Here is a 17856-nt window from a genome sequence, read left to right on the forward strand (position 1 = left end):
CAGAGAACCCATTACCCATGTGTCATTATTGTACAACCCGCTTCCCTCTAGCGTGTAGGTCACCGTCCTGTGCCGTAATAATGGCTATTAATCATTTCTTTTTTGTTGGTGACCCGTTTTTGTGTTTGTTTTCACCAGGGCAAAGAGGGTCTCAAAGGAATCCAGGGACCACCAGGGCTTCCTGGCTTGATAGTAAGAAAATTCATGAGAACGTAAAGCATCATGAATATGCAGTTCCTGCTGGATGCTGTGATTGTTTTAGGCAGCAATATAAAACCATAAGTGGGCCTTTGGGTCTTTGACGTTGCAGACCATAAATAATTGTTTTCCTTTGTCACAGGGGCAGCCTGGCAAAATGGGAAAAGATGGAAGACCAGGTGAACCAGGAGAACCTGTAAGTTGATGGAAATGACCCACAGAGCATAAAAAGTTTGAACACTAACTGGAAGATATTGTCTGTATTTATTTATACACATTTGCTCACTCAAGGTGTTTCCTTTCAGGGCAAACAAGGTGAAACTGGACCCCCAGGAAACTCAGGGCTCAGGGGACTCCCTGTAAGTAGCCAGCAGTAGATCTGATAGAAGAACCTGGTGATATGCAAATTGCTGTGAGTGATTCGCTGCACCTTCTCTTTCTAACCAGGGCTTTAAAGGCCACAGAGGAGAACCTGGAGCTCCAGGAACTAAGGTTGGTTTGCTTTTAATGTATTTGAGCTGTTAAACAAGAATAATATGTTAGAGACATTACAAGAGAAAGAGAAGGAGTTATAGGTCAGTGTTAATGAATGATCAGGTACAAAGACTGAAATCATAATGATTAAAAAGCAGCCAATGACCAAAGGAAAACTTCAAAATATCAGTTTAAAGACATCTGGCTTTTGAGAGCAACACATAGAGACATGATGGGTAACTTCTGAAGACATTTTTCATTTTCTCTATAGCTGTTTATGATCTTTTCCACTTAACTGAATAACTGACACATGAAACGTAAGGAAGTTGATAACTACCGTTGCAATACTGTCGCCTACTGAGGTTTTAAGGTTTCTTTCAGCCAGTTACCACAAAGAAACGCTGGCTATCCTGAGCTTGCCTGGTAGTCTAACCCTCAGTTTAACTAAAACATAGCTATTTTTCCTTTTTCATGCAGTATCAGACTCCTAAAGCAAAGTAAAATAACCCACTGCATTACAGACTTTATCAACTATTGTAATGCCACGACGAAAGAATACAAATACTGAGAGATTCCAGCAACAAGAAAGGACACAGTTTCTCCTTTTACTTCACAAGGCCGCGCATAAACAGCTGACCTTAAAAATGCAAGCTAAAACCATTTTGAGATTCTGGCAGTGCAAAAAAGCAGAAAATCTGCACCAGTGCAGTTTTATTTATGTTTTGTGACAGCATTTTTTTTCCTGAAGAGGTGTGCGGTTTCCCAGACAGCGTGATGGGTCCTGAAACAACTACCCAAAATAATCTTGGTGTCTGTGCAGACTTGCTGCATTCATGTTACCCTCAAGAAAAACCAAGTAAAACATGCAAATATAATCAGTGATGGTGCGACAAAGGACAACAAATGTAGCCGCGAGTGTCGTCGTTGGTGGCTTTGAAAAGTGCCGCAGCGTCACTTTCTCAACTGCTCACAAATGCATGCAGTGTGAAACTGGCAAGGAGTGTTACTTAGTCTCCGGCTCAACAGCCTTACGCACAGCAGGGGTGCAGGGTATAGCACACAGCCACGTTCGCTGTTTAGCTCGCCGCACTGCGCCGTCACCTCATATCTGACACCAGCCCAGAGGTTCACTTTTTTTTTTTAAACACCTGTTTTAATAGAGACTCATTGCACCTGCTGCTTTCTTCTGGATTCCCGTGACCAATAGCATGGCTCATTACAGACAAGTCTGAGTGAGTCACAGCGAGGCAGGCAGCCTGCTCGCCCTGCAGCCACTCTGCAGACAGCTTATTAGAGGAATTGTTGCCGTAGACACGAGACTTACCCTTCATTGTCACTTCCATGTAAATTAAACTCAATCTTAAAATTGAAAGTAGATTTTACAAGTGCAGAATGTCTCAGCGTAGTCTGGAAGCATCATATAGATTCTTACAGGAAGCTCTCTGGTCTGCAGTGTTGTGTTATTCTTATAAGCAGCAAAGGTTACATTATGAGTCATCGTAACGTAACCTTCATATTCTCTCTTTGTTTAGTTGATGTTTTTTGTTATGTGGCACAGGGAGAAGATGGAAAGCCGGGATCACCTGGACGTGACGGTAAAGCTGGGAAAGAGGTACGTGGTGGGTTTTATCAAATTTCGCTTCATTCCTTTCTACTTTAAGTGCTTAATACATTTATTAGAGAACTACTCAGGCTAAGGTTTATCACACAGCTGCCCTAAACTAACAGTAGTGGGAATTAGCAACCAGTATGTGCAGGTTTTTAACTTTAACATTATCGTTTATGAGTTTTCTAGGAATTTTCAAATGTACTGTTTTACAAAAAAAACCCCAAAATATTATTATTATTTGACAAAACTGCCAATAATTTGCCAATTAATTTACTTGCATTCCTAATCTGAACATTTTTTTTAGTGAATGAATGTTATGCTTGATTAATTTCTGAGTGCTGACTCAAACTCGGGTGTGAAGATGTAAATTCAGTTACTCTCCTAATAAATAACTGTCACACAGCTGTGTGGCAGGTCGTGTGGGACACAGTTGCAGAAATCAGAGACAAATAATAAACTAAAAGACAGTTTTATTGCAGTCCTAAATAGGGCTGTGCGATATGACCAAAATCTCATATAAGAATTCTATCGTCCGATAACGATATAAATCACAAATGTAACATTTTCTGTAAATTATGTGAATCTCGGGCAGCTCGACTTGCGGGAAGTGTTTCCAGCTGCGTCGTGTTCCTGGAGTCCAGTGTTTTAACAGATGCATGAAACGATACATTTTTAGACATAAGTTGTAACGGCCGCCGTTTTCTTTGTGAGTATTTATTACACGGCGTGCTGCGGGGAAAAGCCTGTTCTAACGTTTGAGTCTAAGGTTTATTTTTTAGCACCTGTCGGCTCTTTTTTGCTTCTCATCCGTAAGTACTCTGCATACTCGTGATTAAGTGATTAAGTTTATTTTGAAAAGTCTCAACAGGATCTTGAGCTTTATTGTGAAAGGTTTATGTGGAACATAAACAAGCGGACACATGGTGTTACCGTCGTTGTTGCTAACGACAACGCATAAAAACAGGCGCTTGTCCGTCTGTAGTGTGGTTATATTAAATATAAGAGAAAGAGATAACTTTAAGAAATTAATATAGCCACTACAGTGACCATCAAAACGATGAAAAAATATTGCCGTAAACAGTTTATTTTGCGACATCACGAAACAAACGATAGCGTAAAATGAAACGATAGACGTTTTTATATTGTCATCCGATATATATCGTTATATCGAACAGCCCTAGTCCTAAAGCTCAATAATTCACAAACTCAAACAAAGAAGAAGCTGCGAAAACGTGGAACTCGAGGAAGACACTGCGAATAGTGATGGGTCGTTCGCGAACAAAATGGCTCTTAGAGCCGACTCTTTGACGTGAACGACGCGAGCCGGCTCCTTATCGCGAGTTGTCACGTGTTTTTTTTTTTTTTCCTTTCTCTCAGCCTCGCTCTCGCACTTTTTTTCCGCTTCACTCCGCACGCGAGCTTTGTGTTTTACGCTGGGCAGAGGGGGGAGGGGCGGTAGTTACACTCAGTAGCACAGGAACAGAGCCAGAGGGAGAGAGAGAGAAAGAGAGCCAGGGACAACAACGTCACATTAGAAAGGTATAGTAATCATCCACAACTATTTTCGGTTGCAGATGATAAAGGATTCAGAAAGTTTATTCATGCGGGCCCATATGACAGAGAATATGCATCTTCTTTTTGTTTTCATATTTTAATTTATATTTAATTGTGTTGTGGTTTGCAGTCTTTTGTGTTGTTTCACTTTAAATTTGTAAAAGGAAAAAGCTGAAAATTTAAATAGTTAAAATTTGAAATGTGAATAGTTGATTTTTGTATTATATGATTTATTTATTACATTTTATGTGGAGTGAATAAATAAAAGTATATTTACGGTGGCCCCTAGAGACAAAGCACATACAAACTTCAAATCACGTACAAACTCCGAAGCACGTAAAAACTCAAAACACGTACAAAAGTCAACAGAAGTGCTCCAGGATGCTGGGCGCAGTGTTGAGCTTTTGTTACCTAGTGGCTACACAAGCCAGCAAGTACCAACGACCGGATTTGGTGTGTTTATATATAAACATATATAAATAAAACCACTTTTTTCACGTTAGTAATTCCTTTTGTGCATAATTTTATATTATTGTTAATAATAAATTAATTAAAGCAACAAAATAACCTGAAGAGCCGGTTCGGAGCCGAAAGAGCCGGCTCTTTTTAGTGAGCCGAACCGAAAGAGCCGGATCTCTAAAAAGAGCCAGAAATCCCATCACTAACTGCAAGAGGAGAGGATGTGACAAAGGGTAGTGGAGGACAGAGACCATAAATACACAGGAAGGTAATTAAGAAAGTGGAGACAGCTGGGGAAGAACAAATCAGGAATAACAAGACAGGGGAAGCAAAACTGAACACAACACACAAGCATCAAAAGGAAAACATAGAGCGTCATAAAAACAAGAAGAAATCACTAATTCATTTATTAAGCACTGTACATATATACAGAAAGGGGCACCACAAGGAAAAATGCAGCTTTTATTATCTTCAGTTTTCAGCCCTTATGGCGCACTGAGGAACAGACAATACCTTTAAAGGAAATAAATGTACACATGAAAAAAACCCCAAATAAACCCTGATAATGCCTCGACTGCAGCTCTCTGATACCCCCCTGCTGTAAACATTTGTCACCCCCTTCGAAATCCTCCAGCACGTTCTGTCTCAGTCGCTGAGCTCTTGACTGTGATCATTAATGTTGTCTGGAAGCAGATGTATTGATTGAGGGAATGCAGATAATAAAAAAGTTTCTTCCTGGCACACCATCACCGGCATCTTTAATCATGTCTTTTATAACGACTGCGGCCAAGTCGTGGCAGTGCCGTTTTTATCTTTTGACACTGTGTGGGAGTCGTTTTGGGCTTTTTTTCTTTTTTTTTTCTCTCTTCGTCAAAGTGAAAACTCGCACATACACTCAGAAACTGCAGGATTGTTAAGCCCCCATTTTTCTTGTGGCACGATGTGCAGTAGCACTTCACAAAAACCTCTTTCACCAAGCTGATCCTCTGGCTGTGAGGCAATGAGACAGAATGTTCTCACAGCTCACGGCTCCTGAAGTAAGAATATATTTTTCACCTACAACAACAAGAATTCCCATTTAACAGCCTCCTACAGGAGAGGCTGCGGTCCAGTAAGGCAATGCTACGTAAGGAGATCAAATTAGCCCTTTGCATGTTTCTTTCACTATTGAGCAACACAGTCAACAGAGCGCAGCTCACAAATGAATGACCTGATGCTACACGTGATGCTACTTGAATCTGGAAAGCATGCTCCAGTGTAAGAACTGGTGTTTACACCTGCAGTTCTTTGGCTACAACGTGTGGTTTTTCCCATCAAATGCAGGCTCTGCAGGCGGATGCTAAAAGAGGCTGAGGAAGCTTTTTTCTAAATGAATTCTGAGCTTGCTTTATTATAAACCGCTCTGCATAAATCAGAGGCCTGTAACGGCCGACTTGTCCAACAGGCAAGAAAACAGCAACAATATTTCTGTGAGCAGTAGATACTGTGGTATCCACACTATGAGAATCTGATTAATCTCCAGTCTCTGCTCAGACTCAGGCAAATGCTGCACAAAGTAATTTTACAAAGCTTCGTAGTGTATTGACCCGTACTGCTAAAGCAACACAAGAGTTTCTCAAAGTCAGTCACCTGATCTCAACCCAACAAAGCACGTTTTTCAGTTACTGAAGACCAAACTGAAGGCAAAAGACCCAGAAATTGGCAACAACTGAATGTGGCTGTAGTAAAGTCCTGGCAGAGCCTCTCAAAAAACGAAACCCAGCGTTTGTTGATGTCCGTGTGTTAATAGAGGAGCCAGTGACACCTTATAGAATGGACCTAAATCTCTGGCACTGTTCACCTTTGATTACTCACTTGCGCTGATATCAACTGTTTTAGCCATGTTGGGGACCAATCAGAGCTTTTTTTTAAAAAAAAATAAATGGTATAAACAGCTGTAAATTGTAAATGTTAAACAGCTGAAGAAAACAAAATACATACAGTATATAATGCGAGCAGTTAAAGAAATGAGTATCTTCATCTTTCTGCCAGTTTACTGTAGTGATGAAAAGATGCCGCTCACTCCAGAAAGGAGGGTTTTGCACTGATGCTAACATTTAGCATCTGGCCCCCATTTTGGCCTGAAGATGCGATAAAATTCATTCAACCAGTTTGAATGCAGGGTACTAATGTTGTCTTCTTACAGGGTCTTCGGGGACCTCCAGGGCTAGAAGGACTTTTAGGCCCAAGAGGAGAGCCGGTGAGTCATTTTCAGTCACTGGCATGTCTGTCTGATGCAGAGAAGAGACAGCACGGTGTCACGCTGACAGATAGGGACATAAAGTGGCACTCAAGCTGTTTCTCTCACTGCCCTTCCTCATCAGTTTTTTTTTCCATTGTATCTTTTTTTCTTCTTCTTATTTTTTTAACTTGTATCCCAGGGCAAGCCGGGTGAACCGGGACCGTCAGGAAAATCAGGTCTCCCCGGAACACCGGTGAGTTTCCTCTTCCTGTTCTGCAAAATCTTTGCATTCAGTTTTACTTCCCCTCCTGTTTTTTCACCTTTGATGTAAGAAGCACGTATCCCTAATTTAACTCTGTGACAAGCACCCAGAAAATGAATGAGCTGAAGCAGTATTTTCAGTGATAGCAGAACAGGCAGTTCCTGTACATGAAACTGAAGGCAAGAGGAGACTTTTTGAAGAAATGAGCCGTCAGATTTTGATGGAACATTGGAGAAAATGTTGCTCTGACTGGGGAGGGAGCATCACTTTCCCCTGAGTAAGGAAGGGAGTTGTCCAGGTTGCTGCTAGTTGGAGAAAAAAAAACCTTCACAGCCAAGTGAATCAGGTGATCGTCATTTTCTAGAAGACTCATCTAGTAATTGTGTTTTGATGCGTACCCACAGAGACGCGCCTAAGCTGAGTCTCTGGTGACAAAAGGTCTGAATTGTCTGATGATGCAGAATGCAACCAAGGTTATTGGAAGGTTTTGCACAGAGTGCCTGATATCAGAGGAAAAACAACTCTGGCTTACAAGGTTTCCTTCAGGGATGATTTTACAGTGAAAAGGATTTGGAGAAAAGCCAGCAGTGAGAAAGCCAGCGGTTAAAGAATTGGTTCACATTTACATTTTGAGTCTGTCAGGAAACAATATTCAAATGAGCACTTGAACGCTAAACAGGTTTCATTTGCTGTAATTATCCGTCCTGTTCAAACTGGCCATTAAAGGATCCCTTTCTAAACTGCTTTGAACATAATAGACTGTAATCAGAATCTACATTCAGAGTTCACTTGAAGCAGTTGTGAGGGTTAAGCATCTTACCAAGTGGATATCAGAGTGGATATCAAATGAATTCCCTTTGCATATTTTCCTGAACTGTGTTTCCAGGCTCAGCAGCAGCAGAGACTCAGTCTAAGCTCGTCACAGAGTAGCTAAGTAACCTTTATTAGTTGTTTAAGCTTAAAACTTTCATTCTGATTAATCTTAAAAGTAGAGACAGTGTCCGTCATTCCAACCATGTGCAGTGGGGCAGTACACAGTAAAATGAGATGACATTCCTACACGACCATGGTGCTACATATGACATATAACAGACAACCAACACAGGACTGCATAAAGTGCAATGTGCAAAAAAGAACAACAAAAAAAAAACAAAGGCAGTGCAACACTACATAGAAGACAACGATGTGGACCCAAGACAGTGCAATAGAAATGTGCAAAAAGTAACTTGGTGTATGAAGGTGTGTGTGTGTATGAGATTGTGCAGCTAAGTGCTCAGTAGTGACAGTTTGGAGCTGGTTCTGTGAAAGGGAGACCCTTCAGCTTTCAGGCCTGTCCTCTGTGGAACGTGCTCCCAGTTTGGGAGCTGGTTTCACGGAAGAAGGGTCTGAAAGCTGAGGGCTCTCCATCCCATTCTGCTCTTAAATTCTCTAGGAACCAGAAGTAACGCAGGAGTCTGAGAGCGAAGTGCTCTATTAGGGTGATATGGCACTATGAGGTCTTAAAGATAAGATGGAGCCTGATTATTCAGGGCCTTGTATGTGAGGAGAAATTTTTAATTTTAATTTATCAGGGAGCCAAAGAAGAGAAGCCAGTATGGGAGAAACATGCTCTCTCTTTCAAGTCCCTGTCAGCACTCTCGCTGCAGCATTTTGCATCAACTCAAGGCTTATCAGAGAGCTCTTAGGGTGAGCTGATAATAATGAATTACAATATTCCATCTTAGAAGTAATGAATACATGAACTAGTTTTCCAGCATCACTCAGACAGGATGTTTCTAATTTTAGAGACGTTGCACGAATGGAAGAAAGCAGTCCTGCATATATGTTTGATATGTGCATCGAAGGACATATCCTGGCAAAAATGACCCCATGATTCCTCACAGTGTTACTGGAGATAGATGTAGCCATCATGATGTCCCCCATTAGTTTCTTGGTGATGGTTTTATTGCCATAATATGAACAATACTTCTTGCTTTGTAAAAGAAGCCTTGTATGTAGAATTGGTCCCAGCATCTGTCCTTGTTGCTACAGTAACACTAGGAAGAGCAGATGTTGGAGACTGCACTACAACCAAAGTTAATGCAACAGTGTGCAAGTCACCTTCGATGTGGTTACTTAGAAGATGGGGACCAGTCTGCAACAACTCAGTTAGTTGCTATGACCGTTATTGTTAGTAAATCTTCACTAATCTGTCTGTGAGTGATTGCAGTCAATCCGAGTCAGAGCAAACCTCCGTGTGCCAAACCTATTCAAACTCCTTGTGACTGAAAGTGATTACATAGAGGTTCAATGTGCAATGTGTTCCCAAAAGCGAAACCCAGCCACCAAAGTTATGCACAAACACTAGCAAGCTAGTGTTAGCCGATAACCTCTGTTAACCTCTGTGCACTGAACTTCTGAACCTTATAGGCTGCAGACACAGAGCCACTAATAGTCTGTGCAAAACACAATGAGTTCCTCAAAAGGCACCAACTACATAAAGATGTTTATTGAGTCAAATTAGCTGAGGTGAAGCCCAATGGACAACCATCAGCATCAGTCTTAGCAACTCTAAGGCAGCTTTGTAAGTCATATTTCACATAGAAGTACTCTGCCCTTTTTTATACGTGGGTTTTAAATACACTTAGTAGGACCTGAGAGCCCAAACAGGAGAGAGCATGCTGAGCGTGGTCAGAGGTGAAACGCTGGTGTTAAATTACTCCTTAATATCAGGTGTAATAGTAAATCATCATGATTGATATAAAACACCTCGCAGCAGTGACATTTTTAAATGCTGTATCATTAGTATGATAAATAAACCTTTATTTGAGGGTAAATAAATCCTGAAGCAAACTGTTTATTGTAAAGCAGTGTCACATTATTGGAAATGTCACAGCTAAACGTACAGTTGGTAACGTCAGAGTATTGAGGAAAAGGCTGAAATATGCAGAGCGTTTGTTTAGTGATTCGTGCTGAAATCAAATCAGCTTATGTGTCGGTATCATGTGCAACGAGAATGTTAATAAGCTGTGGGAAGGAATAGCTGGACCTGTGCACCGACCTGTGGGCTGAAGGATGGTATCTTTGGAGGTGGACTAAATGTTGCTAACTGGAGGGCAGACGATATGCAGGAAGTTATCAGAGGAGCCGATGATATCAGTCAGCAGAGGAAGCAGATCAACAGGAGCAGCCTGGGGGAGGGAAGAGGGCAGCAACCAGAATGCAGAAAGGTTACAGAGGGAGATGGAGAGTGATTTCAGTGGATGTTCAGAGGAAGAGTCAGATATCGACCAAAATGGTATCAGATGTCAGATTTACCACGCAAAGAAAAGGAAGGGGTGCAGTGAGTGGAGAGGAGCAGAGGTGATAGAGAAGCACATCAAAGATTTAAAATATAGCATTTTTTAAAAGAAAGTGTCGATAAAATGGGCATTAATACGTTTCTCCACTCTGTGGATGCTTTAACCAGCTTGTCTTTGAGCCCACGCGCTGGTTAGAAACTATGAATTTTAATGTTTTCAATCCACAATATTTATGAAAATTTCATCCAGAGCTCTGCTGCATGCTGAGCGAGAATGATGATGCAACCCTGCTCATCTACAGTGTGCCATGTGACAAACATGTCTCTGCTGTCCTACAGGGTCTCAGGGGAGACAAGGGCGAGCCGGGCAATCCAGGATTACCAGGCTTCAGTGGACCTAAAGGCCCCTCGGTGACTGCAAGATTATTTATTTATATATTCATGTTTTGATGTAAAGATTAATCGCAGCTCGCAAATACGAGCAGCTGTGGGTAATAATAGCTTTTATTTTGATTTCCAGGGTCCGTCCGGTCCAATTGGCCCAGAAGGAAAACAGGTAAGACTTTCCAAAAGAGAACTGATGACGTATCATCTTTATATCCACACTAACATTTACTTGTCTGTGGTATTTTTTAGGGTGTGCCGGGCAGAGCTGGTGATCGCGGTATCAAAGGAGAGAAGGTGAGCAGCGCTAGGAGTGTAAACCAAATCAATTTTTCTGACCACTTTAGACATACACACTTACACATTATAGCAGCGTGTGACAATTACTGATGTGCCACAGGATTTTGAGTCAACCAGACAAAAACGCTAGAAATTAATTTATACGTTTCCCCCCAAAATCCTTTAAAGAAACTTAAAATAAAGAAATAAGGGGGAAACTAATGCCTTTATTGTGCTGAGCACACTATAATCGCATGGAAAACATGCCTGTGTGGGCCCAGTGTGTGGGTGTGTATGAACTGTGGGGCTGTAAATGCAGGGCAAACCCACACTGCCCACACGTGGACCATAGCATTTTTGCCTTTTTATGTCCACATTGTTGGCTTGCTGATAAACAGCCCTTATCGGCTCACCTGTTGGCTAACCCATACAGACCCTGCCCACATTTTACTCCACCACAGTTTTCTATGGGCAGTCTACAGTGAGGTTGCCCATAGAAAAGCCATACAGGGCTCTGTAAGGGCAAATTTGCTGTGGGCTCTATGTGGGCGCATCAACATCTCTCAGCTGTCACTGATGCTAACATGGTGCCACACTTTAAAACAAATCTGACACAGACAGCAAGAACATTGGAGTGTGTTAAAGTGTGCGATAAGAGGATGGAGGCGTGGTGTCTGCACCATTTTATTAAAAAAATGCAGGTGTCATGATTTATTTATTTATTTAGGACAGTGCATGTTAATGAACATAAATGTAAAAAAAAATTACATGAATGTAAACATACCAGATTATAGCCAAAGGCTAATTTCCATCTGTTGTCCTTAAACATAAAAAAATAGACAATAATTCATAAAAATTCATCATTCATTCATAATAAAAACTCCATCACCAAACTTACACATACACACCATTCTGTTCCCAAATAAAACATTAAAACTATACAACTCATACATGATCACACACTTGATTTGTCCATAACCAGTTTTTAACCTTTGCCTTAAACAAATTGAGTGTAGAGCATTCTCTAATGGGCTGAGGAAGACTGTTCCACAGATGGCCACCCTGGACAGAAAGGACGTTCTGCCCAAACGCTGTCCGTCTGTGGGGTATAAACAAGTCTCCTCGGATTGTAGCTCGAGTGGTCCTGTCTGAGCTTTCTTTATGCCTAATAAACTGCTTTAGTGGTGGTGGAGCAAGGGAGTGTAAGACTTTATATATTAAACACACTCTTTTAAGTTTCACTAAGTTATTGAAGTTCAGTAATTTATGTTTTTTTAACACATGACAGTGGTGGTGGGAAGTCGTTTTTTTGTCAAGTAGTTTTAAACTTCTTTTATAAATGTTTTCAATAGTTTTAAGTGTTGTTGGACAAGCAAGTGACCAGGACGTCAAACAATAGTCCATATGAGAGATGATCATTGAGTAAAAATAAGTTTTTGCAACATTCATATTTAAATTATTACGTATATGATTAAAATTTCGATTATTAAATTTAAGTACCTGGGACACTTTATTTATGTGACTCTTGAAGGATAATGTTGGGTCTAGAATGACCCCAAGATATTTAAATTCTGGAGCTAATTCAAGCTCTACTCCATCCAGGAATATGTTTGACTGCTTCAAGTTTAAGGGGCGTAGGTCTACATGCTGTTAGATCAAAACCACCAATAATGTGTGAAGTGGCATTTGAGCTCTTATGTGCAGATATGAATAGAAGTGTGTTTTATTATTTTGTCCTGCTTTTGATGTGCCTTGGACACAAAGATTGATTCAGTTTGTAACAGAAGATCGTTCTCAGTGAAGTGAGTGGTCAGAATCTGAAAGTAACAGCTACACTAAAAACAGCACTGATCATGTGAGGAAGTGATCTTAACGGAGAGATCAGACAAATCTGAATTAGTTTTGGGTATTTTTGTTTTTTTAAATATGCACAGTTCATTTATAATGTCAACCATCTTAAAAACACTAACTTTTGCCCAGCTGCCTTGCTGGTTACTTTGGGATCATGTTCTTCGAGGCTAAACATTTACAAACATAGTGACATCTGTTCCAGGGAGATCCAGGTACAAAGGGAGATAAAGGGCAGTCAGGAGAGCCAGGTATGCCGGGAAACCCTGGTCCCCCTGGCAGGAAGGGCCACACGGGGATGATGGGCATGTCAGGACCACAAGGAGAAATCGGAGCCCCAGGGCCACAAGGACCTTCAGGAAACCCTGGCCTTCCAGGGCCCAGGGTGAGTCATAAACCCAGCTGAAATAGACTCTGAAACAATATCGGCCCTACAGCAGTATGCACAGCACCATCAGATGAGAATTTTCATTAGCATCTCTGCTTCTCCAGGGAGAGTCAGTGTCACTGGAACAGATGAGGCGGCTCATCCAGGAGGAGCTGGCAAAACAGCTGGATGGTGAGGCGTTCTTCTGGTACCCTTTGAGATATTTGTTCATTTGAGTTCAATGAGAATAACCTTGTTAGATATATTATGCTAACCTTTCTTTCTGCTTCCAGCCAAATTAGCTTATCTCGTGGCTCAGATTCAGCCAGCACATGTGAAAAGCACAGCGGGCCGCCCCGGACCTCCGGGCCCTCCGGGTAAAGATGGCAGCTCTGGACGCCCTGGGCCCCCTGGAGAACCTGGGATGCCCGGACAGAATGGAGGAGAAGGACCCAGGGGACCCATGGGCCCTAAGGGTAGGACAAGAGTCAGAGAAATGTTTTTTGGTTTGGTTTGCTGCTCTTGGTTTGCTTATGATCGTCGGATCATTGTTGTTTAGTTGTTTCCAAAACAAACACCCAAAATAAACCAAAAAAAAGTATTGTTTCTCAACATTGTGATAAATTTCATAACGTCTTTAAAGTTAGCGACAGGCATACTTTTAAATTTCTAATTAAAGCGCTTCTATAATACTGAATTAGCATTAAAATTAGCATTTTAGCATATTAGCATTCCAAACACATCCCTGACTAAATTACTCTAAATGACGACACTAGCATGTTTTAGTATTTCCTGCCTGACTTATCAGACCACACACAAAATGTGTATCAACCAGCGACTTTATATAAAAGATGGACGGAGCTTCCAGTTGTGAGTGCAAAGTGTAAATTTTGTTAACACCTACTGTGCTGCATAGTGGCTGGCCATCTTGCGTTTCCTCTCAGTTTCTATTACAGTTTGTGCATACTATATTTTAACACATTTTAATCATATCAAAACAACAAATCAGGAATACAAAAATGTGGCCAATATTTTGTGATATTTTACATTTTTATCCCCAAACGAACTCAAACACTGGAGTTTATCGAGTGAGCGTAGGCTGTTAGATCGCTGTTTACATCTCAATCCCAGGTTTGGAGTTTCCACAACTATTTACCTTGGAGGAGTCTGTCAAACCTTGTGAAATATGAGTCGATGAGTCAGTGACGCTCACTTCTGTCCGATGACATGATGCTGAGGTGAGCTCTTGCTGTTTTTGCTGCTGCTAGCACGAGTTACTGACGCTTTCTTTGAAGTGGATCTACAGTTGACAAACGCTTGGTGAATAAACTCTCATATGGTGTAAAAGTGTGAGTTAGCTGGCATAATGTTAGCTTATAACCAGGTTAGCATCAGTCTCGGACATTGTCTCCTGCCCCATGCATGAAGCTGTTGGAGAACTGGTGCTCGTTCAGTGACACACTGCTGCATCATGGGTGCACAAAGGAGCATTGCTGCAGGTCCTTCCTCCCAGCAGCTGTTAGACTTTTTAACCATCACTGCTCCCAACAAAAGCAATACGATGTTTATATTCTAGTTGTTTATATCACTGCTGCTATTTGCACATTTTTTCTATTTTCTGTTTTTAATCATTTTTAAAAACTTAATAACTGAACAGTTTTTGTCTCCAATGAGGGACAATAAAGGATATTTCTATTCTATTCTGTCGTATCCTGGCAGGTGTTTAGCCAGCTGGTGAGGTAGATGAAGAGGTGGTGGAGATATATAGTTTAAAACAGTTTATTAGTAATATCTAGGTATTTAGAATGTCAGATAATAATTCTTTTGAGGTACACAGAGTTAGACCTGCTGTAACATGGGTTGTATTTAGTAGTTGAGAGGAGGCTGCAGTCCAAAACTCCCGATGACACTGGTACTAGGAATTCCACAGTGCTTGTCCTTTAATAAACACACTCTTCACCAACCATACAAGGCCCGGTTGAACGGCTGCAGTCTTGTCATACACGAAGCGAGCAGTGTTCATACAACCCAAAATGTTACTTTAAGTTAGGGAGGTAAAGACATGAGGTCCATCTCAGTCTATACGTCCATGTGCAAGCATGTTTCTCCCACACCGTGCAGAGGGCAGTGACACATACTAGTGACATCACTAAACATTAACTTGGGTTGTCTTAAAGAGACACAGTTGTGACTGTTACACTGTTTCTACATTCTTCTCTGTAGAGCTTCTTTCAGTGTGTCAGAGGAGAAAGAAGTCAAACTCCTGCATGGGGCTAAACTACGAGAAGATAACAGAACAAATGGAAATGAAATAAAAACTTAAAGTGAGAAATGGATGGATTATGTGGTGTGGGATTTTTAAAAAAAATCCTTTTTTGTGCTTGTTAAGTCACTGATGAGGTCCAGAGAGATTTCATGTCAGAGACTGAGAGAGAGTGGAACAGTGGTGGTTGAGTTGAGACTTCGTCCTGTCTGCGTTTGTGCGCCTCACACCAGCTGCTCCTTTAAACTTTCATCTTAGGGCTCCCTGAGACAAAAGTTATGCATGCCGTCTTCACAGCAGCTGTTTCAACATGACATTATCAGGTAACCACAGGTGTAACGCGAATTCTGACCATGCTCCTTTTACAGGAGCTAGTGTCCCTGTGGCTTTCATAGTGGCCTTCTTTCCTGCCTGTGACGGCGTAAACAGGACATAGTTAATCCGATCAATTCTGCCTGCGTTCACCCTGCTGTGACATGTCAAAATGTCTCCTGAGAAAGAGAAAAAGAAAGAAGCTGACGGGTTTGTAGACGCTAAATGCCTGAATCACTGCGTGCATCCTGTTTAAAATTAATGGTAAACAAGCCCGAGTGGATTTTTTGGATCTACTGAGGTCATTGAAGTCATTCCATAGCCGATGCAGTTCTGTCATAAACTAGCAGGTTGGCTGTAATATAGAGTCAGTATGCTGTTTGATCCTGTGGGAGCTGATCAGCTTTTTTTGTTCTTCAAAGCAGCTTTTTGTTTAGTTGTCAAACCAACATATCCATAAATTTAAACCTGGGAGCAGAGTCCTGTACGATGAAGCGAGTTCAGCATGCCCAGCGTATCGTTAACTGATTCACAATTACAATCAGGAAAAAGGTCGCACGAAACTGGTGATCAACTTGTAACGCAGCAGCAAAATCATCTGACCAATCATGAATATGGAAAGTGCGCTGGAAACAGAGTAGCTGATGTTTATAAAGTAAGATAAACCTGTAATATTAGGTGGAAAAAGAGTTAAATACACATTACAGACTTAAAAGTAACACAGCTGCTGCAGACAAAGCAGTGGTGAGAGTGTAGGAGGAAAAGAGCGGGAGTAGTTTAGATTTGAAAGCACTATATGAATCTGTGAGGGCCTTAAATGTTTTGGACAGTAAGACTGGAGAAGAGCTACTGTATTAATAAAGTTTAGCTTATTTGAAGCCAGGAAGGAAAGTTGGCAAAATGCATGTTTTATTAAACTAAAGGTAAATGTGCGTAAGACAGCTCTGGTGGGATTTCAGTCTGAGAGCGAAGAAGAAATATCAGAAGAGAATTCAAACACAGGTTTAGACTTTGACTATATGTGACTAGGCAGAAAGCCGTGGTCACATTAAAAATGTATATTCTCTTTTGGAAAACAATTCAATTAAATTTTATTTATACAGCTCCAAATCACAACAACAGTCGTCTCAAGGTGCAGAGTGAAACCCCTCAATCATGTCAGAATCAGAGTCAGAATATGACCCCCTGTGAACAAGCACTTTGGCGACGGTGGGGAGGAAAAACTCCCTTTGAACAGGAAGAAACCTCCAGCAGAACCAGGCTCAGGGAGGGGCGGCCATCTGCTGCCACCGGTTGGGGTGAGAGAAAGAAGACAGGATAAAAGACATGCTGTGGAAGAGAGACAGAGATTAATAACAGATGACTTCTTATCAGTACTCCGTTCAAAAGACTCTATCCGTCATGGTACCGGGGGTGCATTAGTGCCAAATGGAATTGGAAGCTTGCACATCTGGAAAGTCACTATGCATACTGAAAGGTATGCACAGAACTAAACATCAAAAACAGCAAACCAAAGGAACCAATGCTAAATAAAGACAGAGAACTCCAAACTAACAGTAAAACTGTACAGCTAACATGACATGCATCCAAAACTTTATAAAAACTAAACAGGAACCAATTCAATTGAAAGAACAGTTGCCTCAAGGTACTTTTGTAGGGTAGAGAAAACCCCAACAGACGACCTGCTATTAGCAAGCACTTAGCGACAGTGGGAAGGAAAAACTCCCTTTTAACAGGAAGAAACCTCTGGCTCAGGGAGGGGCGGGGCCATCTGCTGCCACCGGTTGGAGGTGTTTATGATCTTGTTTAATGAAGTTATTTAGTCTGTGCAATGTCTGGAAACTGTGATAAATGTCTGTTCTAGTTTGTCGTCCTTAAATGTTTCCAGTCGTAACTTGAAGAGTTTTAGTGGTTTATTCTGACAGGAGTCCCCTCCTCTTTGATTTGCTTCATTTTCACCCCTTTGATGATGCAGGCATAATGAGGACATGATGTTCACTGCAGCACCCTACCTACTTCACACAGCAGCAGCCTCTGACCATATTTCACGCTGGTTTAGACATCTAACGGCTGAAACTGAAAAAATATGTAAATGCATGAGAATCTGTGATGAATTGAGCTGCTTAATGCAGGAGAGAACCACATCCTCGCCTTAAAACTGATAAACGTTGTTCATTCTGTTTCTGTGTATGTGTCAGGTGAGAAAGGAGCAACGGGAGAGAAGGGAGACCCCGGGATTGGTGAAAGAGGAGAGAAAGGTCCTGTTGGACCCATAGGTAAGGATTTTACATACTCTGACTCTTAGAAGAGCCGGTCCAGTTCTAATAAGTTTCCTTAATGCTCTAC

The 17856-nt window shown here is 41.3% G+C and overlaps 1 protein-coding gene across 2 annotated transcripts in view; it reads left to right on the forward strand.

The window, feature by feature from the left end:
• Positions 1–17856, forward strand: part of col22a1 (collagen, type XXII, alpha 1) — an 80125-nt gene that overhangs the window by 61338 nt on the left and 931 nt on the right. For both annotated transcript variants that reach the window (XM_087834959.1, XM_087834960.1), the window contains 14 exons: positions 139–192; positions 341–394; positions 504–557; positions 646–690; positions 2231–2284; positions 6480–6533; positions 6715–6768; positions 10397–10468; positions 10578–10613; positions 10694–10738; positions 12774–12953; positions 13061–13127; positions 13229–13411; positions 17709–17786. In XM_087834959.1, coding sequence (XP_087691085.1) covers positions 139–192; positions 341–394; positions 504–557; positions 646–690; positions 2231–2284; positions 6480–6533; positions 6715–6768; positions 10397–10468; positions 10578–10613; positions 10694–10738; positions 12774–12953; positions 13061–13127; positions 13229–13411; positions 17709–17786 — 1030 coding nt within the window. The remainder of the gene's footprint in view (positions 1–138; positions 193–340; positions 395–503; positions 558–645; positions 691–2230; positions 2285–6479; positions 6534–6714; positions 6769–10396; positions 10469–10577; positions 10614–10693; positions 10739–12773; positions 12954–13060; positions 13128–13228; positions 13412–17708; positions 17787–17856) is intronic.

The sequence above is a fragment of the Neolamprologus brichardi genome, chromosome 22 (genome assembly GCF_056152115.1).
Source record: "Neolamprologus brichardi isolate AB-2024 chromosome 22, ASM5615211v1, whole genome shotgun sequence".
NCBI classification, from domain to species: domain Eukaryota; kingdom Metazoa; phylum Chordata; class Actinopteri; order Cichliformes; family Cichlidae; genus Neolamprologus; species Neolamprologus brichardi.